Below are 24388 nucleotides of genomic sequence, written 5' to 3'. Positions count from 1 at the left end.
GGCTTGGAAGTAAGCTTTTTATTATTGATTTAATCTTGTTATTTATTTTTTGGTTTGTTTAAGGTTCCCCCCACACACACCTGATTCCAATGCTGGGGATTAAGATAAGGGCTTCATGCATACTAGACAAGCACTCTACTACTGAGCTATACTCTCAGCTCTAGAATTTTAAATTACTAATTCAAAGTAATTACTTATTATTGGTCTGTTCAGGCTTTCTATTTCTTCATGATTTGGTCTTAATAAGGTTCATGTGTCTAGGAATCAGTCCACTTCTAGAAGATCAATTTTTGGCATATAATTCATAATAGTATTTAATGATCTTTTGTATTATAGGGAAATAATAATAATAAAGGGAGACACAGACAAGGTGCAGAGGCAGGGACGGTGGCAAAGTGGCTTCTTGTCCAAGTGGCCATGTTTATTTATATCAATAGGTTACATTAGGTCATAAGGACCATAGCTACATTATTGTTTACAGTATCAATAAGGTTGCTTATTTTGTAGTTACATTTTACAGTTACAATATGTAATGTTAGGAGCTTTGTGCAGTTCTCAAGAAGGTCCATTGTCTGAAGTTACTGTTAGGCAGGCAGCTCCAGGATCACTGGAGCTTGGTAAAACATTGTAGTTATCGAGCAAACAAAGTTCCGTTTATTCCCAGGATTTATGTGCCTAGGATTAAGGTTGAAGCTGATAAGACTTTAGCATGGAGGGCATTACCATAGCAACCAGGAATCCTATGCCTTCGCATAGAAACTTTTCCAAGCACTAAGAATGCCACAGCCATGAAGTCGTCAGGGACCCCAATCCCAAACACAGAACCCCTATATTGTATTTCTGTGGTGTCAGTTGCAATTTCTTCCTTTTCATCTCTGAGTGTTCTTAGTCTAGCTGTTTGTCTATGATTTATTTTTTCAAATAAACAATTCTTTTCATTGACCTTTTTAATGCTGTTTTTTAGGCTGTTGCTCTGTTTTTTAATAATTTCTTTCCTGCTACTAATTTTAGGTTTATTTGTTCTTGCTTTTCTAGTTACTTTAGAAGCAGCAATAGATTACTTGAGATCTTTCTACTTTTTTGATGTGGGGACTGATTGCTATAAACCTCCTGTTTTAGTCAGCTTCTTCATCACTGAAACCAAAAGATCTGACAAGAACAACTTAAAAGAGGAGAAGTTTATTTTGTCCCACTCAAAAGTTTTGAGTTTCAGAGTTTCAGTCGGTGATCAGCAGACTCCATAGCTCTGGGCCCAAGGTGAGGCAAAACACTGTGGCAGAGGAAAGCAGCTCAAGACACAGAAACCAGGAAGGAAGAGAACTCCACTCAGCAGGAACAAAATATAAATCCCTATGACCCACCTCCTCCAGCCACACCTTATCTGCCTACAGTTACCACCCAGTAAATTCCTATCAGCAGATTTAGGTCCCACCTCATAATCTAATCATGTCACCTCTAAAAATTCATTGTTTCACATATGACCTTTTTTTGGGGGGCACCTCATATCTAAACCATAACACTTCCCTCTTAATACTGCTTTTGCTGTATCCCATAGGTATGTTGTGTGTCTATTTTCATTTATTTCAAGAAATTTGTAAATTTCCTCAACTTATTCCTTACCTGTTGGTTGTTCAAGTAGTTGAATTTCTCTGTATTTGTGTAGCTTCTGCAGTTTTTCTTGTTATTGATTTCTAGTTTTACTGCATTACCATATGAAAAGATACTTGATATAATTTCAATTTTTAATATTTGAGACTTGTTTTGTGATCTATTATATAATCTATGATGTAGAATGTTCCACATGCCAATGAAAAAAGTGTGTCTCCAGCAGCTGCTGGTTGAAATAATCTCTAGATGTCTGATAGGTCCACTTGGTCTAGGGTGTTTTGCTGTTTGTTGATTTTCTGTCTGAATGATCTGTCCACCGCTGAAAGTAGGGTGTAATCCCCAATGATTATTATATTGAAGTCTCTCTCTCCCTCAAAGTCTAATATTTGCTTATTATATATTTATGTGCTCCAATATTGGGTGCATATACATTTAGAACTATGTTTCCTCTTGCTGAATTGAACCATTTTATAATTTTATAAATTTTTCCTTATCTCTTTATGTTATTCAAATTTTACTGCTGTGACAAAATACCTGAAATAATCTATTTAAAAGGAGGGAAGATTTATTTTGGCTCATGATTTTAGAGGCTTCAGTCCATGGTCACTAGGCCCCATTGCCCTAGCACCTGTGGCAAGGCTGCACATCATGGTGGGAAGAGTATGATGGAGCAAAGATGCTTACCTCAGAGCGTCACTATCCTTAGAACTGAGGTTTCTAAAAAACAGCATACAGTGGGGTCTTGTTTTTCTATCCTTTCAGTCACTCTTGTCTTTTTATTGGAGAACTTAATCTATTCACAATCCAGGTAATTATTGATAGGTATGGTCTTTTTAGTTATTTGGCACTGTGTTTTCTAGTTTTGTTCTTCTCTCTCATATAGTCTTTCTTTGTGGTACTCCAATAGAGTTTTTTGAATACTTGTTGCTTATTTTTGGTTTGTCTATCATAGATTTTTGCTTTGTATTTACCCCAAGGTTTAGATAAGAAAATCTTTTTATTTATGACATTCTTTTTTTTTTATGACATTCTTTTGAAATGATAGCAAATGGTGTTTGTAAAGAACAGAAACAAAAGAACAAGAAAAAAATATAACTAAGAAAACTCTACACTTGTACTTCATTCCTCCCTACATTTTAAATTTTTTTAAGTTGTAGATGGACACAATACTTTTATTTATTATTTATTTGGATGTGGTGCTGAGGATTGAACTTAGTGCCTCACACATGCTAGGCAAGCACTTGACCACTGAGCTATAACCACAGCCCCTACATTTTAAACTTTTGATATCCCATTTTACATCTTTCTAATATTGCCTATCTCTTAACATAATGTGATTATTCTTTAGTCTTATTAGATATGAATGGTTGATGCTTATACTATGCTTATGAGAGCATTCTGAATTTGTTTGAATAATTACTCTTCCTAGTTAGTTTTATGCCTTCCTGTTTGCCTCTTATTAATGTTTCTTTCAGTTAGAACTTCCTTTAGAATTTCTTGTAGAATAGGTGTGGTAGAGATGTATATTTGTTTGGGAATATTTTTGTTTCTCATTAATCTCTAAGTAGCCTTCCTGGATACAATATTCTTGATTTTTTTTCCCCCTTCAGAACTGTGCCACTTCCCTGGCTTTTAAGATTTTCCTTGAGAAGTTCGCTATCATATAAATTTACATGGGCATCCCTATATATTGCCTTTTCTCTATCAGCCTTGAGAATTCTCTATTTTCATCTTTGAAAGCTTGATTTTAAGATGTCTTGGGGTAGATTTGATTGAGTTCAATTTGATTGCTCTTTTAACTGTCTTCCACCAGGAATATTTGTATCTTTCTCTAGGGAAGTTTTCTGTTATTTTTTTTTGAATAAGCTTTCTTATTTTTACCCCTTTGGCATTCTCTTATTGCTCCTTGAATACTGTCTCAAAGTCACTATAAGCTTTCTTCATTCCTCTTCATTTTTTTTCCTCCCACAATAGTGAATTTTCAAATAGTCTGTTTTCAAGCCAATGCTTTCTTCTGTTTGATCTGTCATGCTCCCTTTCATTTTCACAGAGTATCTTTTCCAACTCAATCATGTATATTTTAAATTGATTCCATCTCTTTGCTACATTTCTTTGTTAGATCACAACATTTCTCTTTTATTCAAGTTCAAGTTTCCTTAAAGCAGGTATTTTAAATTCTTTGAGAGATCTGCCATACTGATTACTATCTGGTAAGTTTCTAACACCTTGTGTTTTGAATATTAAATGAGATCATGGTTTTCTAAAAGCTACTGATGCTTGTTGGTATGCAACATCATCTAGGCATTGAAGGATTAGGCCTTTATTCCAGTCTTCCTAATATGGCTTTTTAAAAAATATCTTTATTTTATTTATTTATTTTTATGTAGTGTTGAGGCTAAAACCCAGGGCCTCGCACCTGCTAGGCAAGCACTCTACTGCTGAGCCACAACCCCGGCCCCCTAATATGGCTTTATTTGTGCCTCTTTCCAGAAATTCTGAGCAGGATGATCATCTTCTCTGAGCCTATGTACACTGCTGCTATTTCATGTTGAGTGGTGCCCAGGTCCAAATGTGCCAGGTGTCTGTTGGTGTGTTGTAACTCTTTTAGTAATAGAGGGTAAACCAAGCTCAGGTCTGTCCCAAATACACTGTTGGTGTATGTATAGTTCAGGAAGAACCAGGAAGGTACTTAGAAGGAGTAGTCTGTCTTTATAAGCCTCTCTAGGGATGGAGAAAGAACAGATGCTTTGTGCCATTATCAGCCTAGTCAGACACTCAGAATTCTACCCAGATCTTGGCAGAGACACTGTGGACAGTCCAGCCCTAGGCTCCTATGTCACCTCTGTGGCCATCAAATGCCACCAAGCTGTGTCACAATGAGCTCACAGTCTGCCAGATGCTACCATGAATAAGGAACAATAGGGATTATTATTCATTGTTGGTAAGGATATCAAATGTTACAGCCACTGTTGAAGATAGTTTCAAAGTTTTTATATAGCTAAAGATAGTTTTATGTAGAAGCAGACCTAGAAATCTCACTCAGTTTTAACTCTAGTAGGTAAATACCTATGTCTACACAAAAACCTGCATATGAAAATACACAACAGGTTTACTCTTACTGCCCCCAAAGGGAAGCAATCAAGATAACCTTCAATAGATAAATGAAAAGTAAACTGTGGAATTTTTACATGGAATATTATTCAGTGATTAAAAAACAAAATGAGCTATCAAAACCCAAATATATATGAAGAAACCTCAATGTTTATTACTAAACAAAAGAAGCCAGACTGAAAAGGCTATAAAGCATGTGAATCCAACCATATGGCATTATGAAAAAGGCAAAATTATCAAAACAGTAAATAGATCAGTGGTTGCCAGGGACTGGGAGGTAGAGAGGAGGGATGAATACGAATGGTACAGGGAATTTCTGAGTGATCAAACTATTCGGTATGATACTGTAATGGTGAATGTATATTATGCATTTTTCAAAACTCATAAAACCTTACAACATATAGTGAACCTTAATATAAACCATGAACTTTAGTTAATAATAATACATTAATACTGGTTCATTACTTATAATAAATATATCTCCCTAATGCAATAATAAGGGAAATTGTGGGGAGGCGAGTAAATGGCTGTGTATATGGCTCAATACTGTTGTAAATCTAAAACTGATTTAAAAAACAAAGTCTATTAATTGAAAAAAATACAAATTACTATGAAAATGTCAGATTATTAAAAAGTAATAACTCAAACAAGGCAGCAACTACCACAACGAAAAGTTTGAATTTCAGTTGCAAAACTGTTACTTTTCCAACTCTTAATAAATCAGCTAGCACTAGTTTAAAATACACAATAGAATGCAACATATATGGGTTACTGTACTGAACTCTGGTAAGTTTATGTACTTTTGTAATTTTTGTCAAATTTATATTCTATCTATTCAGACACATTCTTCCTTTTCTCATGAACACTACATAGAGTACTATCCCCACATGAACTCCTTTACCAGTGTTAGCAGCAAAAGCAGCATTTCACTCAACAACTTTAAATCTGTCTGAAGAAAGTACAGTGAAATTAGTTTTCACCCAACTAAATCTCCACATTGAGTGTCTTCTTTTTTGTTTAATTTAAGTTGTATATGGACTCAATGCTTTTGTTTTTATGGTGCTAGGATTGAACCCAGTGCCTCACACTTGTGAGGCAAGTACTCTATCACTGAGCTACAACTTCAGCCCTGAGTGTGTTCTTTATCTGGCCCACCAATGTATCTCATTTTGCTAGAATGTCTTCTGGTACATAAAGGTACACAGTAAGTATTTGGGTAAACTGCCTAGTGGCTTAAAACATTTTGTTAAACTACAAATATCAACTGTTAAAACAGTATCAAAGAATGCCACACTAGTTTATTTAAATAAGCCAAATTAAGATAAAATTCTAACAAATAACATTTATTTTTCTTTTACATATGTATTTCACAGCCTGAACATCACATTGCCTTCAGAGAAAGGTGCTTTTATACCATTATATTTTACTATTTACCACAAAGGCATTAAACATCCTCATTAACATGATGAGACAATTGGCTGGTAAACAATTAAACACACACAGACATTGGTTTCAGTATCTCAAGAACATATTTTTGGTCATAACCAAGGAAATACATCAAAATATGACAACACTGGCTAATAATTTACAAGCAAATAATATTGAACTCTGCATAGTTTATACAATAGGCTGTGGCAATAAATAATATCACCAATTTCATCAACTATTAACTGGCCACAAAAAGCCTAACATTCATTTTAATTGATATGAAATGCTCTACTGTTGTAGTTTCAACATAGTCTTAAATGTTGTGGATGTTTAACCTTGAATACATGAAAAGAAAAGAAAAAGTACTAACCTGGACCAAGAAGATATGGTATGGTTAACTACAAATGTCATGTTCACATATTACATTCCTAACATGAAGGCAAATATTTAAATAGAAAAACTAGCAGTCCAAAAAATGTGAATGTGCAAATTGTGAAGAAAACATTGCATTTAAATTTGCACTCATTTGCAAGTTACAGTACTATCTCAGTATAAACACTAACAGGAAAAATATTCAGCAGGAAAGAATGGAAATGCCTCTCACTGCAGAGAACTAGTCACTGCACACTGCTCCAGCTAAGAAGTTTTCTGGTGGTCTAGAGCTTCCAAAACCTCATGACTATCCTTCATTCAACAAAGAAGGCAACTGCAGGCATGCTTCAATCAGAAGTAAGAACAGGAAGAAAAACCTGAATCAGTAACATTTTCTTCCTTAATTTGGTATAAAGGTCCTTCTCATAATTTCAACTTGCTAATTAGCTAATAACCTCCAATGTTTTCTGAATCAGGTTTGCTAAATGCTGTAAAGAATAGCTATCCTTCATACAATACAAGGTTTGTTTTAAGTATGTCAGCAATATAACAAGGTACATGCACATTCATCCTACCAACCTGGATAGGCAATACTCAGCATAACACTCAGCATGGATCAGATTCAAATTCTACAGAGATTCTCTGTATTGTTTCCAATGTGTTTAACAACTGTTTGGAAAACAGAACTGCCTAATAACTACTGCATTATGTTTTTAATTGAAGTATATATAAAAATAAAGCCCCAATCTTTAAGTCTACAGAATGTCAAGAATTCTATTAGGGATGTTAAAAGCATTGGGCAAAACCCTGGTTTTCAGTGTGCCATCTGCACCACAGGAGAAGATCCGATTGCCCTGGATGATATCAATCTGCATGACTCCAGCTCCAATGTTTCTGAATATGGACTGCTTAGCATGTTCATTTTTAAATGAATGAATTAGGCCATGGCCTGTCAATCTCCAAACCTAGTTTAAAAAAAGAACAAAGTGACAACAATTTTAAGTCATTAAAAAGAGAACAAAAGCAAAAACATAGCTCTTAACTTCTGCTCCTTGACCCAACTTTCCCATCTATTGCTCCTGTCCTAACAGAAGATTCATTTACTGTCCTTATACTTCCCTTCTTTCAAATTTCTCTTTACATCCTATGGTAGTTTCATATTAACAATATATATCCAATCTCTAATTCAATAAAATATTTAAACTAATTAAATATATTTTAATGGTAACTAGGCCTATTAGCACAATGTATAAGTGTGGTTACTATCTCACTTGTCTAGAAACTTTGCCTCAGTCATATAAGAGTCAAGTACTGAGGGTAGAGGTGGGGGAGAAAGTTCTGAGTAGCCAAGCAAATGTCACACAACACAATCTATATAGTATGGGGGTTGGGGAATAGCTCAGAAAGACAGCATTCGCTTAGCATGCCTGAGGGCTTGAGGCCCTCAAAAAGACCAAACCATAACAGAAAAACTTCAGTACTTTACTCAAAATAGGGTTGGGGTTTTTTTGTTTGTGTGTTTTTTTTTTTAAATTTATTTTTTAGTTTTAGGTGGACACAATATCTTTATTTTATTTCTATGTGATGCTGAGGATCGAACCCAGTGCCTCATGCATGCCAGTTGAGTACTCTGTCACTGAGCCCAGCCCCAGCCCTTGTTTGTGTTTTTGGTGGTGCTAGAGATTGAACCTAGGGCCTTGCACAAACTAGGCAAGTGCTCTACCACTAAGCCATATCCTTAGCCTTCAAAACAGAATTCTTTAAAGCTTTGTATTTATTTTTTGAGATGCTGAGGATCAAACCCAGGGTCTTATGCATCCTATACATTTCTACCACTGCATCTCCTGTCTCTCCAGCCCATCTTTAAAGCTTTTTAATGACCTGAGAATCTAATCATTTTGATCATCTCATCTTCCAGATCAGAGAGTTTAGAAAGAGCCACACAGAAGCACAGGATAGGGTGAGGTATCAAGACACTCCACATCTCCACAAAGCTTTATTTCATGCCCTCATGCCAAAGAGTATAGTGGTTTGGTTTCCTTTTCGCAATCAGTCTTGACAACAAGTAAAGATAATATGTAGTAAATTCCAACTTCTTGTACTGACTCACCTTTATGTTACCTTCTGCTGAACCTGTAGTAAAATATTCCTCACAGGGATCCAGAGCTAGAGCCTTAATAGCTGAGTCATGTGCCTGGAATGTGTGAATTAGTTGTCTCTGTCTGATATCAAAAATGCAGACATATCCTTTCCTACCTCCAGAGATTAAGAGTTGCTGTTTTGGTGCATACTGAAGCACTGTGGCACCGTGATCATGGCACGTGAAACCTGAAGAAGAAAACCAAAACACTTTCCCAAAACAACTTTTATCTTGGGGATTCCGATAATGCTTCAATTCATATTTAAAAATACAGAGATTATGGATGCATTTTTCATTCTAAGGTACACTTATTTAAGTCATTTAATTTTTGAAATTATGACTAAAGAATAAAGGAAAATGCTAAGCAATGTTAGAAAAAAATTATTCACTCATAATCTTAACATGAAATACATATACAGAAAAAGGAAGTTTAAATCTTAAGCTCTAAGTTATGCTGCCTCATAAAGATGTATAACAAGTAGGTACAACTATAATGCACCAATTAAAAAATGGAGAATAAAAAAATGTACAAACAGCATGCATAGAAGTATCACACTTGACCCCATTGATATGTATAACTAATACTAAACCTAGCCTAGTGCTATCTCATCATACATCCTCATCAAAGTTCTCAGGTAAGTAAAACTCAACTTTACTTGTGTTAACATTTTCAATTACAAGTTAAGGAGTAATCCTTCTAATATGGTTCAGATAAATGTCCCCCAAGGACCATGTGCTAAAGGCTTGGTCAAAAGTCTTGGCAAATACTATCTAAAAAGGAATAATATTTAAATGGTGGTATTCATATTTCTAGCTCTTATCATAAGTTAACTTTATGGTTGGGTTTAATTCTTTAAAATATTATCTCCTTTTGAGTGAGCTCAATGAATATTTTACAAATAATTTCTTAAATAGTCTTGTTAGTGGCACTGTGTTAATAAGCTTTTCAAGCTGTGACCAGAATACCAAACAAAAACAACTTAAGAGGAGGAAAGGTTTACGTTAGGCTCATAGCCAGAGGTTTAGTCCATGCTCAGCTGGCTCCACTACTCTGGGCCTGAGATGAGGCAGTCCATCATGGTGAAAGACATGGTGGAGGAAAGCAGCTATGCTCATGACAGCCAGAAAGCAGAAAAAAGAAGGGACCTGGGACAGGTATAGTCCAAGGCCACACCTTCATTGACTTACTTCCTCCAGCCATGCCCATTTGCCTATAGTTACTGAAGGATATTTTTAGATACAAATCATAATAGCATCCATTCTCTATACCACATTTTCTCAATAGAATACAACATAAAGAGTATTCTGAGCTAGTTATAATTCTACAGTCACATGAATTTACCTCAGTGAGGCAATTTTTCTGTTTAGAGTCATTTGTTCTAAATATTTTTCCATTTTCAACCTATTAATTAAAACCAAGAAAACATTCCTTCATCTTCATAAATGTATTAAAAACCATAGATCTGAACTTACCATGAATGAGGCTGTTTCCAGGTGATATTAATGTATCCCAGAGGCATACATTTCTTTTAAAGAAACAATAAAAATACATCATAAACAATTGTTCAAAGTCATCATTCAGAACAAATTTTGTCTTCAAGTCAAATTTACTGAATCTTCTTTGTTCTCTTGTTTATTGAGCAGAGATTTTCAACTAAGATGGGGGCAGTGTAAGTGACTGGGTAAATCTTTTAAGTGTTTATCCTTTTTCAAATTAGTATACAGCCTGTCTTACAAGGTCCTATGTGTCATTGCATTCCCCAACCTCATATCTTTTCCAATTACCACTCCAGGGAAATTATGATATGATTTCCTGAGTAGAAGTGATGCTTCTATACCCCTGAGGGAAACCACAGCTGAAAAAAGAGAGATGTTATAGGCATATGTTGCCAATGAAAACAGTGAAGTAAAGAAAATGTTGAAAATTATAACTACAGAATGTCAAATGCTTGCTAGTTCTGAGGAACTTAAGAGAATTAATCAGCATTTTTTTTAAGAATGAATAACTTTAACATAAAGATTATACATGCTTATTGCTAGACTACATGAGGAATTGGTTTTGTTTTTCTCTTTTTGATAAGGAAAACCACTCTGAGAAAAGACTTATGTAACATAGTTCTTTTGTTACAAGTGGAAATCCTACTAGACAGAAATCCATATTTTCTAGCAAAAATGGCTTTCTGTCCAAAATTTTCTTATTTCTTGTTTTGCATTTCTGTTAGCCTACCTGTTATCATTGGACTGTCCAGATGTGGCAACTAGACTTGAAGAGGTAATAAATGCAAAGTCACTTGTGGCTTTACTGTGGCACTGCCAACTCTGAAAAACAAAGTGAAACTAGTGTTATCTAAAAATCCAATAACATTTGGTATGGTACAAACACAGTTCTGCTAATAACATATTATATGCCTGAATAAGAACAGTGTTTAAAAACAGTCTTGAATAAAGAGATGATAGTAAGAGGATTAATGGACATTTTCATATTATTTGGCTACTTACTATCTAATCTTTTAAAACTGGAAAGAGTAAAAACATGGAATTAAAGGTGTTTTTTTAGATTATGTAAGAAAAGAAAAGGGCATCAAAGTATATAAACTAGCTGGGCATAGTGGCATGTGCTTGTAGTCATAGCTACTTGGTAGGCTGAGGCAGGAGGATCACTTGAGCCCAGGAGTTCAAGGCCAGCCTGGGCAACATAGCGAGACCCATCTCAAAAAAACAAAAGAAATACATGTACTTTCCCAAACCATTCAATTATATTAAAAGCCTAATCAATCAATCAATTTTAATGTTAATGACCACAAATATATTTAATAAACTTTAATGATATAAATCATAAAATAATAATAATAAACCTAAAGGAAAACTCTTACATGCCTATCTAGTGGTAGATAGCAGTGTGAAAGGCTTAAGTTAACATTGTAACCTAAACACAAACATCCACCTTTCTTGTTACCTTCATGTTCCCTACCCATGACCCCAGGTGAAGAGCCTTTTCTAAAGATAAAGGCATTGTCAAAAGTAGTCTGCAAACAGTCCGCCCCAAAAGGCCTTTCTGACATGCTGAAGGCCCTGGGCAGTCTATGATTCCCCAGTACTGCATTAAAAAAAAAAAAAAAAAAGGCCAAATGACTCTTAAGTAGCTTATGTATGTTCCAACAGTGTAGGAAACCACCTACTAAGTCAAGTATGACTTTTTTGTTGGATCAGATGAGGACAGAAATTTCAAGGTCCATCCTTCCCATAAGAAAGATATTAGATATTTTAAAACAGACATTTTTCTGCTTGGAATAATCATAATCGTCCAGACTGAAGGCAAAATCATAAATTCAAGATTATTTCTATTTGTATAAAGATATTATGGTACAGTCTATAATGTACGAGAAATATCATGTCTCATATATAACTAAGAATGTGTGTATTCTCTAGAAAAGAAAATTTAAAAGTATTTGGATAATTTAGTTCACCCAGAAGGTTCAAGACTTTTTCAACCTCTATATATGAGATCCAGAAGTTCCAGGCAAGACAGCATCATCTTCTACCCCTCCTGTGCCATACCTCCCCAGGTGAAAGGTAAGCTTATCTTCATCACCAGGTATTTTAACATGATTTGGATTAAGGAATGAAGTAGCCTATTGTGATTATTTTATATACTCTGGTAAGCAAAATTCTAGAGGAAATGAAAAAATATGTTTAGAACTTGAGTCTTAATTATAAATATTATGAAATACAACCACTAAAAATTTTAGTTTTCAAAAATGGATAAAACTAAATAAAAATGTATTCTAAATTGAATCATAGGGCAAGTCCCTGAAATTTTCCAAATAAGGTTACCCTTCAAGGAAAAAAGCAAGGGTTTTTGTTTGTTTTTGCTTTTAAGATCATTTCAGTATAAACTAGGGTACAGGTAGGTGGACAATGCTAGGTTGTGACAGCTGGGTGTAACTATCCCCTTCCTAAAAGAACCACCAATGAAATTCAGGGACTGAACAGACACTTTGTAAACGTGTTCTCAGTATACTCTGGGAACCTAAGTGATACTTACCATGTAAGGTTTAGGATTTGATGCAGTTTGGTTAACTTGCCAGATACTCAGAAAACCCTCTCCATCTGCAACACCACACTGTAAGAAAGATGAAAACATTAAACATAGTTTCTTAGAACTCCTGTCAAAGGTAAAATCATTTACGTAAAGGAGGGTCATTCAGACCTTACTTAACATCCCGCGCTAGCTCTGCCTGTTGTTATTCCCAAGAAAGTCCAAGTACCAAAGATTCTGTCATCTTTTAAGAGCTTTTCCATACCCATTTCATTGTTTTCCTCTAAGCCTCTACAATGAAATTTATTTAAAAATTAAATGTCTCTCAAGTATTTGAATGTTATGGTGCTGGCAGACATTATCAAAACACTCCACAGCAGCAGGGTTTTCTTCTCTCACAAAGCTTTTGTATCTCTGAATGCATAATTTATTAATCCACACTATATTTTGTGGATTTATGCTTCTATTGGAGAAAACAGGATAAACAGAACCCAACAAACTGCCTGCCCTGCTCTGCTTAAATCCAGGGTCATTGAAATTTTTTTAAATATTATTTCATTTATCATTTACTCCTTAATCTCCACAATTATTTTTTAATTAATTTAGCAGTTACTCCCAAGAACTAACCTTGTTGCCTTGGGAGTTAAAATAGAGTCTAGTAACCCTTGCATTGCCAGCTTGACGGAAGCAGACAAGTTGCTGAGGTCGTGTCCATTCAAACATTCGTACACTGCCATCCTGAGCACCTGTAAGATCTGAAACAAGAGATAAAGTGGAACATAAGTAATTGAAAAGTCAGACTTCCAATATTTTCTGTCGTATACATCAACCTCAAAATGACAGAGAACACTTAAAATTCTTAGAACGTAAATAAAATACTTACAGTATTGATGAACAGGGTGTGAGGTCATTCTCTTAACATTGTGTAGATTCCTTTTCATAAGCTTTAAAAGAAGACAATACATTTACTTAATGTAACGAGAAGAGAAGAGGAAGGAAATGCTTTGGAGCAACACTGATTCTGGTAACATGCTCTTACAACTTTACTAAGATAAACCCTGTATAGATTTGCTGGTATTAAATAGCTTCATCTAGTGATAAAGGGAACTGGCTTCTAAGTGTTTTCTGAAGACAATCAGGTGTATCTCCAGATTCTTCAGAGTAGAACATGAACATGGGATCCCTTCAACTACAGTGACCAACAAGAATGTTACTGATGCACATTCAAACACAAGTAGACACAAATTCCTCTTTGACTTTACTATTTTGCCTGGTCTGTTCAATTATAAAATAATATTAGAGGATAATAATGGCACTTGCCACTAGGGATGTGAGAAAAGGCATGTATTTGACACTGAGAAACTCATAGTAAATGATAGCTACTATTATCATGGTGTACCTACTGTTCACTGCACCTGATCTTTAGGATCATACTTATATAAAAATGATGTCAACTTATTTTTCAGGGAGTCCATATGCAGAAACCATACCAAAGAGTAAAAAACATACCACACTAGCTCCAGTGCTGGTCTGTCCACTGCCCAGCCAGGGCAGAGATGAAGGTGGATGCACCTGACTCGCTGGAAGGGATATTGTACTGGATTGATAAAGGGTTGTGGTGGAACCACGATAATCAATATCATCTGAACTGTGGAAAATATTCACATGTTACTGTGGAAGTTTAATTTCCTCTTAACATAAATTCCAATTACAGACCCAAAACATTATTTAAAAAAATAAATAAACATTCATGAGAAAAACAGATACAAGTCTCTTTTTTTTTTTTTGGTACCAGGGATTGAACTTGGGGGCATTCAACCCTAAGCCACATCCTCAGCCCTATTTTGTATTTTATTAGAGACAGGGTCTTAGTGCCTTGCTTTTGCTGAGGCTGGCTTTGAACTTGCCATCCTTCTGCCTCAGCCTCCTGAGCTGCTGGGATTACAGGTATGCACTACCGCACCCAACACAAATACAAGTCTTAATTTAGTACTGGTTAACTTGTTCCCTTCAAGCAAAATGTAAATTTAGACTAATGTGTTCAAGGGCTACTTTACTGTTGCATAAATTAAAAAAATTGTTGTTGTAAACATTTTAATACAGATTTTCTTTTATTTTAAGAGAGGGTCTTGCTCAGTTGCCCAGGCTGGCTTTGAACTTGTGGTACTCTTGCCTCAAACTCACAAATACCTAGTGATATAGGAATACAGATTTTCTTTTGGTCATACATAGAAAAAAAGATTAAATGCATTCTTCAAATACAGATATCCCAGGAATCAGATTAATTACATTTTTTTTGTTTTTGTTTTTGTGGTGCTGGGAATTAAACCCAGGGCCTCATGCATGCTAGTACTCTATCTCCGGAGTCCCAAAATTAAAAAAAAAAAAAAAAAAAAATCACCTTTAAAGATTTCTTCAAGTAATAATTTATCATTACATTATAATGTGAAAGTAATATTTATGATTGAGTATATCAAATTATACAGTTATATCTACCCTGATGTGTGATTTAAGTCTGGTTATATTATACACTAACAAAAGAGAGAATTCAATAAAAAAAGGTACCATTCCCAAGCATAAAATTTTTGAGTATAGAGAAAAGCAAGAGAGAGGGTAAACATGGAGAAGAAATTCCAAAATAGTATTTATAAACACTCTTAGTGCAGTGTCTACAGTCTTAATGAAAAGTAAATTCATCTACATCTTTATTTGTAGAGAAGATATATCTATCAAGTGACAAGAAGAAGCACTTCAAAATTACTTATTAAATGTGTTTCATCAATCAGTTTAATTAATATTTTGTGCAAGATATTTTTTGCTTTAATTATCCTGATCAGCTAAATTTACAGAATATCATATAATTCCTGGCATTTCTTTGGGATTAAATATCAAAGTGGCAATTGTTAGCATTAGACTTTGACATCAGAGATTATTCTGACTCAAACACTATGAATAGTGGAAGAAGTATGAGTAAATTTATTCAATGTAGGTAAAGCTTTTTATTGGCAGCTAACCAATTATGTAGTCTCTGTAAGAGACTATATACCTATCTCAAGTTAATGATGTTGTGGATATTTCTTGAAGAAAACCACAACTGACTATGAGACACACCTTTTAGATTCTCTGTCATATTCTTCTCCAATCCAAATATATGATTGACAGGCCAATAGAGAAGTAACATCAAGTTCTTGAACATCGTGTGTTGAAGCTAAAACAATTTCGTTATAGTTTGCCTGTAAAGCAAAGGCAGAGTCAATAATTTAAGCAATTTCACTAAAAAGAAGTATATTTTCTATAATAAATACAGTTTTTACCTTATTAACAGCAAATGCCATGATCATGTCAGATTCCTTATGAATGATCTTTGCCTTTCCTCCAGGATAGCCCAGGTCAGCTTCAACCTATGAAACACTGCTGAGTTTAGTTGCTGCAGCACAACTCTATATAGAAATATGCACATCCACCAAATTTAAAAGCTGGATAAGAAGAAAATGTAGCAGCAGCAAGAAATATAGTAAGGGTAACTTTAATGTGTTGAGAATTAGTTTTGGAAAATTTGCTTGGATACTCTGATGCCCTGTGATCACCCCAATTATAAAGATTTCCATTGCAGTTGTAAGACAGTGGTTACTTGTCACAAAAGATGACTAATATATTTTCATTAGTAATTTAAAACAGTAATATAGCTCTTCCAAAATGCACAAATGTTACATAATAAGAAAGTATACGTTGAGAGGCATAGAGTTCAGGAAAATTTCATAACTAAGGAGCCACATAAAAGAGAAGCATTTCAAAGGTGATCAACAGGGGAAAGTTGGAAAGGATATTTTACAAAGGAATGAATGAAACTGATAATGACAAGAAAGTTTAGTAGCTTAAGGTCAGAGGTGATAGAAAGGAAAGAAGAGGCAGAATCAAGAAGGAAAAATAAAATAGACATGCTTTAGAATAGACTGGGAAGAAATGACAAAGTGGAGATGAAGCAGGGAGCAAGAAAGAGAAGAACCAATAGCCACACACAGCAAGCTAAGACACAGTGAAGCATCTCCTACCCTATGCCTCTGAGGTGGAACAGGAGCAACGAGTTCTCTGATTAGTTAACCAGCTGGACAGCCATGGTTAGCATTAGAGATGAGGAGTTAGCTCTTTAAATTTTAAAGAATGAGCTAAATAGAAGAGCAGGGAATACTACCTTGATGTGGCAATCTTCTGCTATGCAGTTTTGTTTGACCTGCTCCACATGTTCTTCTACAGACTAAGTAACACCACACCGTCACAAACACAAATACATGCATGAAATGAAATTATAAAGAGAATGAAAAATTTCAAGCTGAAATGGCCACTCCATCACTTAAAGATGACAAAAATGAATTTGAAGAATCAAGAAAAAATAAAATGTCATCAGATAAACATAACACAAAGCAAAAAGGGCAAAATTAAAATTGGTGTGACTACTACACACAAAAACAAAAGCTATTTCAAAACAAAATAATAGCTATTTGTATACCAGTATGGAACTTAAAAGTTCTTACACTATAATATCTGAAAATAAAGTCCACTTTTAAGAGCAGATGCATTCTATACTTCATAGAATCCCATTCTTTAGGGGTTGACTTAAAATATAAATCAAAATATTTACTTCTAAATAGATTCAAAGTACTGGTAATTATTTCACTCTTACTCACATGAGTAATCACATTTTTCTCCTAATCCCATGATTATTGTCCCTCATAAGTAAATGTTTAATAGGTGAGGCATAGGGAAAAAATATCATAAGAATAACTTATTCCTGGTTGATGACAGGTCATAGAGAATAGCTACCTTCAGAACTAATATTCCTGCTGTGCTGGAAACCTCAGATGGTATGATCAGAGCAGTAAACTTTTCCTCATACCTCTTGATGTGACTACTTTCCTTTCAGCATAAAAGGCCATGCAAATTCTAACTGTGCCATGAGGACTCTCCTAGGGTTGCAGTAGCTGACAAAGAAGTGCCCAAGAAATACAGGACAGAGTGTCAATATGGGCTAACTCAGTGAAAGCCAAATTGCTGAAGAATCTATTGGCCTTAATTAGCTGAGTTTGCCACATTTATCAATTTCACAAAAACTAAATTTGTGGAATATTTTTAACATTCAATGAGTAAATATATCTTCCTATGAATATATCTAAAATTCAAGTATTTCCTTGGTATATACCTAAATTTAAGTATTTTAAAAATTACTTTTTAAAAATTATTCAACACCAACATTTTCAGGGTCAGTCTGTCAATTTTATTAGTTAATCAATTCATTATTAAAATTGATTATCAAAAACCCAACCTTTATAAAGATAAAACACTGCTATTGGATAGGTAATTTTAATTTTTCATATTTCTGAGCTTAGTGACCAGTTTTTGCCTCAATAATATTAAATATTTTTCATAATTTTTTTCTTTTTCAGCAGATCTGTTTAATATCCATGAATCCTACATGGTTATTTAAATTTAGATTAATTAAAATTAAGTAAAATTAGAAATCCAGTTCTTCAGTCACACTAGCCACACACCCATGGGCTCAATAACCACATGTGACTAGTGACTATTACACTGGACTATCTAGAGAGAGAGATTTCTATCATCACAGTGCTACTGTACAGGACTGGTCAAGAAAGTGATTTCATTCAATGTTTTCAAATCCAAAGGGGCATAGAATGAAAAGCCTTTCACCCAACTCCCAGCCATGTGTTTACCTTCCCTAAAGCCAATCAATGATTATTCAGCATTTTAAGAAATGTTCAGTTTCTCTCTGTCCTCTCTACTGTCCAAGGGAACCCTCTGCTGGAGGAAAAATAGCAGAGACTACAGCTGTCAATCCCAAGACATAACAAAGAAGAAACTACAGGAGAGAGGAGGGTTAAGGAAGAGCCAGCTATAAGGGTTCAGGAAGATTAGACACAGCTGTTTCAGACATAGCTGCTTCCCACAACACTTTAGGCTCTGACAGTCCAACCAAATCCAGTTGCTATGGACCTTATCAATAGTTAAAGCATATTTTTGGTAAATCATTAAGTTTAATAATTTGAAGAACCAAACACTCAGAAAACTGATGCTTAAATAGAATGGCTTTCTATGAATAATCAGAGTCCTAACTGAGCAAATCTCTTTTATTTTAAATCTGTTTCTTAGATTCCTATGTTATTTTATGAGATTTGTTCAGCATCACTACAGGAAGTGTTATAGCCAGTGGCTTAGATAAAAGAGGCAAATAATGTGGTTCTGTGACTTCCCTAACAAATCCTATGTTGGTAATTTCAATATTATCAGGATCTTTTGTTTGTTGTTTAGAAAATTTATAACATGCAGGAATCAAAAGTCTCTAATAGCCCATTCCCCCTACTTCCTCATTTAATTTTTAAATTAATGGTATGTCCTGCTGCTCTAGGTATGGGGAAAAACTAAAAAGTAGTTCTACCATTGCCCTTGGGAAACTGAATCCTCTAGACTGTCCTCAGGTTTTACTTTACCAAGTGAAATATAATTCATTTTTCTCTTCTCATAGATTGTTTGCCAAACTTTTAATTATATCTGATTACTACTCTAAACACTTGCTGAACTGACCAATTCCTCACTGACTGGCCAAGTTGATTGAAAGGTTTATATAAAAGATCTTTGATAAGGAAGAGATCATTTGCCAGTCATCTAAATTCCTGATTCTTCTTGAATCATGTAAGGCATTATGTTACTAATTATATTAGCTTTAAAATCACCATGCAATGCCAAACTTCTGCCTTGCTCTGTAGAAGCAATAATTATTCATCTTGTATTTGGTATTTCTGTAATTTAATCTCTCCCCAAATTACCCTGAATTTGCTGCTTCGAAATCTGTTCATTTCTAAATACTTAATAAATGCTTTTAAAGGGCTCTGTTCTATTTTTTATTAAATGATATTTTGAGAATCTTATTTAAATATGAAATTCCCAAAACCATCCACCACAAAGTTGTTACATAAAAAAAGTCTAAAAGCAAATATACTAAAGGGAGTACCAACATTCACTTGAGTATATGTGATTTATCAAGGGACTTATGTTCTTTCATTGCTAATAAATGAAAATGACAGAATTTTATCTTAAAAGAAGTTCACTGGGGCTGGGGTTGTGGCTCAGTGATAGAGTGGTTGCCTTGTGAGGCACTAGGTTCGATTCTCAGCACCACATACAAATAAATGAATAAATAAAGGTCTGTCAACAATAAAAAAAATATTAAAAAAAGAAGTTCACTGTTTGCTGTAGTTTAGTAATTTTAGCTATTATCCATAATGTATGAAAATACTATAATAGTTTGAACCAAAAATAAATTTTCAAAATAAATCAAGTACTGAATTAGGAATACTAAAGAAAAATTAAACAGAAAAATTATAATAGAAAATATATTTCTTAAAAATACCTCACTCTGTTTTCTTTTCTTAGTGAAAATATATCTAATAAATGTCTCTTGAAGGACTTCTTGTTTAACAAGGAAATGCCAAAGTCGCTTGACTGGAAGTGCAGAAGAATCTCGGGACCTATTAAAAATAATTAACATACCACAATATTTTAGTCTATAGGAAAAGGGTTTCATGTATGCAGATACTTGTTTTGAAAACTCTAAAATCTATTGCAGAGACAGCATTGAACCCAACAAAATTTTATGATTATTTTACTTTTATTTTTTAGTTCACCTAAAAAGAATTCCTTTATCCTATAATTATTTAACTACATCAAATGAACTGGTTGGGCGAAGTATCAAATGAATTTCTTATTACTCTCTTTTATAATTACACTTTAGGTTGGTCCTGTTAGTTAAAGCAAGGAACATAAAGTGACAGATTACATTTCTAATGGCCTAAGATTAAACAGCCTTGCCCTTTCAAGCTTATGAGCAATACTCCTAATCATGGCCAGCTGCTTCAAAAAGAGCATGCTTCTATGTTTAACCTGATTTCAACATTCCACATTGTATATATGTGTGGAACATCATATGATACCCCGTTAATATGTCCAAATTGATTGAAAGGTTCATGTAAAAAATCTTTGAAAGAGATCATTTGCCAGTAACCTAAATTCCTCATTCTTCTTGAATCATGTATGACAATACATTACTAATTCTATTAGCTTTAAAATCACCATGCAATGCCAAACTCGTATTTGGTATTACGGAGCAAGGCTGTAGTTTATGCTCTCACGAAATTATCTGAATTTGTTGCTTCTAAATCTGTTCATTTCTAAATGCCTTTAAAGGGCTCTGTTATATTTTCAATTAAATGATGAGTCAGAGTACAGTTTTTGTATAATTCTTATATTTTTAATGTACTAGCTAAAATTTAATTTTCAAAAAGCCACGCTTTTTATGAAAAGGGCCTGAGATGGGCATATAAAAAATCAAAACATCAACAAAAACTCTTACTGTGTCAATTACCCACATAAGTTCAGAAGCATTTTGCATATGTAGAATATTATCAAAATAAAATTTCTCTAATAGTTCTGAAAATAACAGAACAGAAATATAGAATAAAGATACTTTCCTGAATATAAAAGAAATATGTCTTTTGAATAATATGTAATTGTGGGAAAAAATAATTTTTTACCCAGATTTCTGCTTAAAAAAAGATTGCAGATTCAAAGTCATGAATGTTTAGTTTTAACTTTTCTGAAAGTCATATTGACAAAATATGACTTTCAGAAAAGTTAAAGCTAAACTGTCATCAGCAGTGTAAAAGCTTTCTTACTTGAATGGAGTATTTTCAGGTTCCAGCATTGCTTTATTTCGAAGAATAGCTGGTCCAGCTCCGACTGAAAGATCAGTTGGATATGTGTTGATATAGTTAGGGGGGGGACCTTCAAATTGATCCATTTTCTCTTGCAGGATCTGTTCCCAGTTCTCCAAGTTTTTAATTACAGCAATACCCAAGGGTGATGTTACAGGCAGCTCTAAATAGATGATAGAATATGTCATTTCATTTTGGTAAAATATATTGATCATCATTCACATAGAGCCAAGACAGTTGAAAATACTGATGATTTTGAAAATGTTTATCTAATGCAATTTAGAGTCTCAATATTTTCAACAAAAGAGAAGGCTAGCTCTCTAAAATGAGCTAAGAAAATATCTAGCTTTCCTGGTCAAGTTTCTTGTTCTTTAAATCTTCTATGTATACACAGTAACTCTTGTTATCATAGGTTGGAGGCTAAAATAAATAAGACTTTATAAAATCTCCAATGCAGTATTTGTTAAATACCAAATGGCCTTTTATATAGTTTTTTTAAAAAAAGAAGCTTGATGGTAATAAATTACATTTAATAATATGAATTCTCAAATTCCAAACTCACCAGAGAATTCTAGTCCGGCAATAGGAAAGAAATTCTTGACATTGTGAAGTACTAGCTTAACCATTGTCAAATGCAGAAGAGCCCAGCTATTTAAGGGAGAAAAAAAAAATTCTCATAAATTGAAAAATAAAACCATGGGAGAAGCAATTGTAATGTTCCCTACCAAATGTTTAGCAAAATCTCCAAACCCCATCCCCCCAAAACTACTACTGAATTTTACTATGTAAAAAATGGTATCTTTGTAAAAAAAAAAATGGTATCTTTGTAGTCTGAAAAATAAATACACGCAATAATATATCAAAATTGCCTTATCTGAAAATTACCTAGTAGAAAATATTTATTACATGGTCATATGGAATCTAGTAACATATTAATAAATTACCTAGTAAGTTCTAACAGCACATCAGTAAATTGCACGTTTTTCCTCACTAAAAATGTTGAGACTGGATATGAAGGAAACACTCTGTAGAAAAATTTACCTCAAAGGTACAAAATTTCTAACTTGAAAATGTAAGTCAATTCTTAACATAACTCATGGTAAAAATGTCATTTGAAATGAATAATGCCAGGATTGCCTAAAAAAGATAAAAAGGAAAAAAAAAAGGCCTCATTTACCTATAGGAATTTGGATCTTGGTGCTCCTGTATTTGTGTGTCTGAGAAAAAGGCATCATCATCTTCTTCATCACTATGAACACTTTCATCAGAATCATATATTACACCACTATCAGATAAAGGAAGAAATGGCTGCGATAAAAGTAAAATGATTTTTAAATATGTAATTAGATATATAATTTATATACTATATAAATATACTTTTAAGCCTTAAATATATATTCTTAAAACATAATTTTAAGAATTCTTATTTAATATTGAACATGTTAAATTGTGTCAATCTCAGTTAAAATATTCTTTTGCTGATTCTAGACTTAAGAATAGTCAAGATAACCAGGTAAAACTCTCAGATTAATAAAATAATTAAGTAGCTATATATAACATTTTTAAAGATCAATAATTTTATTTTTAGAGATTAGCAATAAAATGAAGGAAATTATAAACCTTTCCATACCTACATAACAGACTAAGAAGCATAAAAACTATGATTTTTAACAAGTTAATTATAGTTTTTTTTTTTAACTCTGTATGTGTTGCTATAGGCTGAACTCTTGTGCATAATGCATGTGCTTTCCTACTGACCCACATTCTAAGCCTCAATTTGTAGAGGATTTAAATAACTAAAATAAAAATTCCTATGGGGATTACTTTTCCTTTTTTTGAAATTTAACGAGTCTACAATTAATAGGGAAAACAAGAGTAGCTGAGAAATCATTTTATGCATGAAAGATATAATTTGTTAGTAAATATTAGAGTAGTAATTAAGAAGTACAGAATAGATTTTGATGCAAAGATATAGTCCAAAATAGTGTAAGAATTTAATCCATGATAAAGACAATATCATAAGTCAATGAGGGGAGAGGACATTATTTAATGAGTAATGACAGAAAAACTACTAAGCTATTTATGGGAAATAAGAGATAAAGTCTGATCCTTGGTTTATTCTAGATACAGAATTAAAAAGAAGAAAGAAGAGCAGGTGGAAAATAATAGTAAACATATTTATTAGTCGAAAAAGACTTTCTCTACATAAAAATAAGGCAATAAATCATAAAACATTGACATGATTAAATACTTTTTAAAAATTCTATGCATCAAAACATCAAAATTTAAAAACAAATGAACTGGAAAAAGTATTCCAAGTAAGATACATCAATACTATCATTAATAAAGCAAAAGAAAGGGGAAATACTGGGGAATGATATTGGCCAAATTATATTGCTTACATTGTATGCATGTACATATATGTAAAAATGAATCCAACTATTATGTACAACTATAATGCATTAATAAAAATATGGAACAGTAAAATGCTAAAAAATTAAATTTACTTAGAGGAAGGAAGGAAGGAAGGAAGGAAGGAAGGAAGGAAGGAAGGAAGGAAGGAAGGAGGGAGGGAGGGAGGGAGGGAGGGAGGGAGGAGGGATGGATGATGGATGGTGGATGGGTAGATGAGTGGGTGGGACTGCCTATATACAGCCACATGCTGCTTAACAACTAGAATGTATTTTGAGAAATTCATTGCTAGGAGATTTTTTTCATTGTGCAAACATCATTAATTATACTTACACTGCAATATGACACCTAACTTATATTTTTAAGCATACTTTATTAATTCCCTGGTTTTCTAACTAAATACAATGAAATGAAACTTGATCAACATTTCAAAAGATAAGCCAGAAAGATCCTGGAAGTATAAGCAGGAATCCTGTTAAGAGTGTAAACCTGGAA

General features: G+C 33.7%; 1 protein-coding gene across 9 annotated transcripts in view; it reads right to left on the bottom strand.

Annotated features, from left to right (window-relative positions):
• Window positions 1–6046: 6046 nt before the first annotated feature.
• The window catches only part of Dmxl2 (Dmx like 2), a 152677-nt gene continuing 134335 nt past the window's right edge, over window positions 6047–24388 (bottom strand). For 6 of the 9 annotated variants that reach the window (XM_005316570.4, XM_021726705.3, XM_078049608.1 and 3 more), the window contains exons 30-44: window positions 22659–22789; window positions 22044–22129; window positions 21443–21644; window positions 20122–20239; window positions 16891–16953; window positions 16013–16099; window positions 15810–15931; window positions 14208–14346; window positions 13582–13642; window positions 13326–13453; window positions 12705–12782; window positions 10887–10978; window positions 10133–10185; window positions 8630–8847; window positions 6047–7484 (exon numbers count right to left, since the gene is read on the bottom strand). In XM_005316570.4, coding sequence (XP_005316627.1) covers window positions 7275–7484; window positions 8630–8847; window positions 10133–10185; window positions 10887–10978; window positions 12705–12782; window positions 13326–13453; window positions 13582–13642; window positions 14208–14346; window positions 15810–15931; window positions 16013–16099; window positions 16891–16953; window positions 20122–20239; window positions 21443–21644; window positions 22044–22129; window positions 22659–22789 — 1788 coding nt within the window. In that variant the 3' untranslated portion in view covers window positions 6047–7274. Of the gene's footprint in view, window positions 7485–8629; window positions 8848–10132; window positions 10186–10886; window positions 10979–12704; window positions 12783–13325; window positions 13454–13581; window positions 13643–14207; window positions 14347–15809; window positions 15932–16012; window positions 16100–16890; window positions 16954–20121; window positions 20240–21442; window positions 21645–22043; window positions 22130–22658; window positions 22790–24388 lie in introns of those variants that run through there. The other 3 variants (XM_005316568.5, XM_005316569.5, XM_078049610.1) reach the window with 2 other exon arrangements.

The sequence above is a fragment of the Ictidomys tridecemlineatus genome, chromosome 5 (assembly GCF_052094955.1).
Source record: "Ictidomys tridecemlineatus isolate mIctTri1 chromosome 5, mIctTri1.hap1, whole genome shotgun sequence".
Classification (NCBI taxonomy): domain Eukaryota; kingdom Metazoa; phylum Chordata; class Mammalia; order Rodentia; family Sciuridae; genus Ictidomys; species Ictidomys tridecemlineatus.
This window is presented reverse-complemented; position numbering and strand designations above follow the sequence as displayed.